Source organism: Kryptolebias marmoratus, linkage group LG18, assembly GCF_001649575.2.
Source record: "Kryptolebias marmoratus isolate JLee-2015 linkage group LG18, ASM164957v2, whole genome shotgun sequence".
Classification (NCBI taxonomy): domain Eukaryota; kingdom Metazoa; phylum Chordata; class Actinopteri; order Cyprinodontiformes; family Rivulidae; genus Kryptolebias; species Kryptolebias marmoratus.
Genome location: NC_051447.1, coordinates 10,077,913 through 10,082,989, shown reverse-complemented (window position 1 = coordinate 10,082,989; position 5,077 = coordinate 10,077,913). Strand labels below are relative to the sequence as shown.

Here is a 5,077-nt window from a genome sequence, read left to right as displayed (position 1 = left end):
CCCCAGTCACAGCAGGCTGGGTGATGTTATCTTGATATGGAGGGTTGCTCTCCCCCTCCTGACCAGATAGGGCCTGAGTTTCCTCACTGTGAGGTCTCACTGGGTCAGGTTTGTGACTCGTCTCGTTTCCACCATTTTCACCTTTCACAACAAGGACCATGAGTATTATTCTCTCGTTTGAGCTGTCACCGCCTTGGCTGCCAACAAATCAGACCTATTCAGCTGCAGGTGCACCTCCTGATCAAACTGATCCCACCTTTGTTTCGTCTGGTCTTCTTCCCTGTCCAGTCACATCTGTTATCATTTTTTTTTTGTGGAGACAAATAATTCAGGTTTTATTTCAAATGTGGAATCTTTAGATTTGTTGCGCTCTTTATAAGCTTGACAAATGAGCATTCTCAGGCCTTCCCAATAAAAAATCTGTTTTCTCGATTTTTATCAAATTACCAGAACACAGTGGGGCGAGTTTTTTTTTTTAGTTCAATGTTTGCTCTTATTGTTTTCGAGCTGATTGGACCCACTGTGGTCACTATGACACTATGTAGTCCCTGATTGATCTGAGCAGCATTATGTCGTATTATAGACACCTAATCAAACACAGATGTGTGACATGGCTGCGCGTGTCTGCATACAGCGCAGATAACTGACATCCAATCACGAAGCCGTTTTGGGGTGAATGCTGTCAGTCAGAGCTGGCAACTTGCAATCGGATCACCCAAAATGCATATACGGTGCCAGGTCTGAACAGGGCCTTGGATTAAAGATAATGTGACTATTTTAAACCATCATCTTCAGGTCTATTAAGAAGCTGAAACATTTTCAGAGTTGCATCACTTTAGATGTACCCTGAACTGAACTCCAAATAGGTTTAAATTCCAGCGGGCTTTGAAGTTGAAATATCTGTATCCAGAGCGGAGCAGAGTGGTCTGACTTTAGCCATAAAACCCCCCAATATATTGCTGCAAATGCATTTATATGTATTTATGTATATACTGCTGCCTCAGCTCTCCAAACTGTCACTACATGTTACTGTGATGCATCTTTCTAAACCTTTTTTTTTTCCCCCTCATCATTTACGACTCCAGAAGGATTGCGCGCCACATCAGGAGTCGATCTGTGCATTTATATTTATGAACCATCCAAGAATCTAAAAATAATTTAATCTAATTAGCCGTCATGGCAATCCTGTTTAGCTTTAAGCAGAGCTTTGATGTTCAAGCAAACATCACTCGAGTTCATCATGCGGATGTAAACATAAAAAGGCCTACAGTGGTGGGTGTGAATTAAATGCATTTCTACGAAGCAGTCGCTGAATGTATATGGATTTCTTGCGCTAATGTGCGTTTAATATTGCATGATGCAAAAGAATTTCCTGACTAAACTGTTTGTGATCGTAAGTGAAAGGCTAGAAAATGACATATGTAGAGATGAAAAAGCATAGTTTCTCTTTGCTGGGTAAATTATTAATGACTGGAGGTCAGCATGCCTCTGACTCTTCCAGCTTTTAAACACTTAAAAGGGAAAAATTTTCAGATCGGATGTGAATGAAAACGTAAGAAACTTTAATTTTTCAACTTTATCTTGCCCTACTTTTTTTTATATTCCATAAACTTGGTTCAGCTTCTATAGAAACAACCAGGGAGGTTTAATACTAAAGTTCTCGGGTGCTAGGATGAGTCGTGCAGTTAATTAGGAACAGATTGTGCAGAAGAAAAACAATGGCAGTAATGAGTTAGTTTTCTTTTTTTCGATACTACACCAAAATAACTTTGAGAATTGGATACAAAGAAAAAAATTATGAAATTTGACTCTGCGCTAAAGGACATGGCTGAGTGCAGAGGGGGCGAAAGTTTTTTTTTACCTCCACCTGGGAGGTTCTGTTTCCGGTTGTGTCCGTTGGTTCGTTTGTCTGTCTGTTAGCAAAGATCAGGCAAAAACTAAGGCACAGATTTGGACAGGATTTTCAGGAGATGTTGGGGTTGTCACAAAAAAAATTTGGTTCTGATCCAGATTATAATCCGGATCACACAAAGTTTTAACCACGCTGTGGCCTCGGTGGAGGTTCGCGCTCTCTGAGTGCTCCTAGTTTACATTTTATTTAACTAGAAAAAAATTAAAAACCACACAGGTGATGACCAAACAAAAGTGTTTGCTTTGAGTCACATGACGTGTCCAACTAAGTCTAATTAGGTCTATTATTAATATGTTAAAGAAAAAAATCTTGTTTCAAGCTAAACCAACTCATCAGATTGACTGTTTTGTGCACGTTAGGCTTTTAATACCCATTTCAGTTCCATCCATGAAAAAACAGAACAAATATTTGTATTTTCACCACTTGTTTCATCCAGACTGATCAAGACTTTTGCACAGCACTCTGTCTAGCTCTAACAAAAAAAAGTCTAGAAAAAGTTGCTTTGAAGTCATGATGGCAAATATGCAAATGAGAACCTCTTATAGCTGCGTGTGTGTGTGTGTGTGTGTGTGTTGTAGTGTCCTATAATCCAGACATCTGTTGATTTTCCACAGTATGTAGAAACTGAGGAACTGACCTGCTTTTTTTAAAACGCACACACACACACACACACACACAGAGTAACTAAAGCTTTCACGAGAAAAACATCAGAAATATGAAATAATCATATCAGAGACTCATCTTTTATTTAGCTGGAAGAGGTACAGTGTCCTACTCTGATGTATTCTGATGCGCTTACTATATATCTTACTAAATACAGTCAAATTTGCATGCACACACACCGTCATGCAGAGCTCTAAATGATTGACTTGATGTGCCTTTGATGATTTGTCCCAGTGAGATGCAGCTTCTTTGGGAAATGTCAGCTTCAAATCGAGATTAAACAGAATTGCTAAGAAAAGATGATGGGGATTTAGTGAGTGTGTGTTTTTTCTGTAACATTATAAATTCATAATGGTTCTCTGTGCAGCTTTCCTAAAGCTCTAGGTTTGAGTTTTTATATATTGCGCTGTTGATTTAACTGATTATAAATGGAGCTGTAGTTGCCTGAAACACAAAAGTCCTTTACACAAGAACTGAGAAGAGACATATAGCAAAGATTTATCCCAACTGATTACTGATGCTGAACATTTCAAACTATTTGTTTGAATCTACAAAGCTGAAAAGGGGAGAAAAAAAAACTTCCAGTGTTTAAACAGTGTCTCTCTCTCTCCGTCTTTTTTCCAGTGGTGGAACGTGGTGAAAGGCGAAACCCTTCAGACGTTCTACCCGACAGGAAGCGCTCTGAAGAAAGTCCACGTTTCGGCCGACTTCTCCACCTTCGTCACCATCGACAACATCGGCATCCTCTACATCCTCCAGAGGGTGGTGTGAGGACAACGCAACCAACACGAAGACAGGAACAAATCACCACGATCCAAAAAAAAACTACTAAGGTTTCTAGCTGAAACTAGTGTTAATAAACTGGGTAGCATGAAGGGCAAGGCTGCAATTTCATTCCAACACTAGCCAACAACATGAAATAAAAAGCATTACTTGCATACACTTGAAGTTCTCCAGGGTTATAAACCTTCAATATCCAGCGTATGTCCTTGAAACAATCACACACCGAAGCCTTAAATGCAACAAAAAAATAAATAAGTGTGATCGGTGCTCAAAATGAAAACACATATTGATTTAATTTAAATGTGTACGCTCGTTGCATCATCTTAACTGTGAATAATGAAAGCTACCCTACAGGACTAAACGGGTCTTACATATCTGATCTGTCCACAACAATGAACTACATTCTACTTTGTTTTCTCATTTTTAATGTTTGCATATGTCTGTGTTTGGTGGAAACCAAACGTTTAGCACTAGCCTTTTGAGCCTCATGTGTCCTCTGCAGCCGTGGTCTTATAATGAACGGCTGCAGGGACGGCAGCATGTTGTTTCCAGTTAAAGCCTGTGATGCTGTTTGTGTTTTTTAGGTATCCATGTGTGCAAACTTTGATCAGTTTTTTTTTCTACAAAAAAAGGGGGGGTTTATAATCTATGAATAAAGTTGCATGTGCGATTTAGCAATTGTTTTTTTTTATGTATATTTTGTACCAGTTCCGTATGTAAACTACTTTTTAATGCACTTTTTAAAAACCTGTTTGGTGTCTTGCTGTTCAGCCTTTTTTTACCTGCTCTGAAGCAGGAAAAAAAAAAAAATTCAGGAAGCTTTTCTATAAGGTGGCTTTGATGAGTTCCTTTCAGTGCGGATCTGTACTTTCAGTGCTTACTCTTAAATATGTGACAGAACGCCTAAAGCCTGGAGCTCTGATCCATCCAGCCTGCTTATGTCAGTGAAGATCATCCAGCTTCAGGAGAAAGAATAAGCACAAAAACACACAAAAAAATCAATACGAGTGAAAGTGCATTTCAACGTTTGTGAACTGTACTTGTGTCCTTTTCACAGCGTGCTCTTCCTGACTGGTGCTTTAAAGTTCAATCAACAGATTTGTAGAAACATTGATTAAGCAGTATTGATTCTGGTGAATGGTGCTGTGGTGTGGGTGTAATTTATAGAACATTAAAACATTTACTGTTTAAAGGTGTGTGTGTGTCATTACTATGGCCTGTACAATTTGATTTATGATGAAGATGATGGTGTTAGTTTGAGAATTGTTTTGTCCTTTTTTTGCAATCACAAAATAAATACTGTTGACACATATTCACCATGCAAATATTGCATGTTAATTAGTTAGAAAAGATGAGATTTTGATTTTGTCTAATGAAAGGCAGCTAAATATGCATACTTGAACAAGTTAGAAAGGCATAGTGTCGTAGATTCACAAAATAAAACCAGCCAATTAAAGTAGAGAAATGCCTAAACCCTGGATGTTCTCTAGTTTTGAATTTCTAAATTAAAAACAAAAGTGGAGTTATTGTTCCTGGCTCTCCACACCTCAGAAACAGTATTTAAACGTGCAGTTCTCCAGGATGGTTTTATCTCAGCCTGTGTTTTTATTTTTGTTTGTTTGTTTTTTGCCTCCAGAGCTGCAAAGTTCTGATCTGCACATATTGATGCCACCATCCTGCCCAGCATTTATTTTTAGCTTACTTCTCCGAGCTCTTCTC

General features: G+C 38.6%; 1 protein-coding gene across 2 annotated transcripts in view; it reads left to right on the top strand.

Moving 5' to 3' along the window:
• The window catches only part of apaf1 (apoptotic peptidase activating factor 1), a 41,300-nt gene extending 36,746 nt beyond the window's left edge, over positions 1-4,554 (top strand). For both annotated transcript variants that reach the window (XM_025004967.2, XM_017411553.3), the window contains one exon: positions 3,200-4,554. In XM_025004967.2, coding sequence (XP_024860735.1) covers positions 3,200-3,346 — 147 coding nt within the window. In that variant the 3' untranslated portion in view covers positions 3,347-4,554. The remainder of the gene's footprint in view (positions 1-3,199) is intronic.
• The last annotated feature ends 523 nt before the right edge of the window (positions 4,555-5,077 follow it).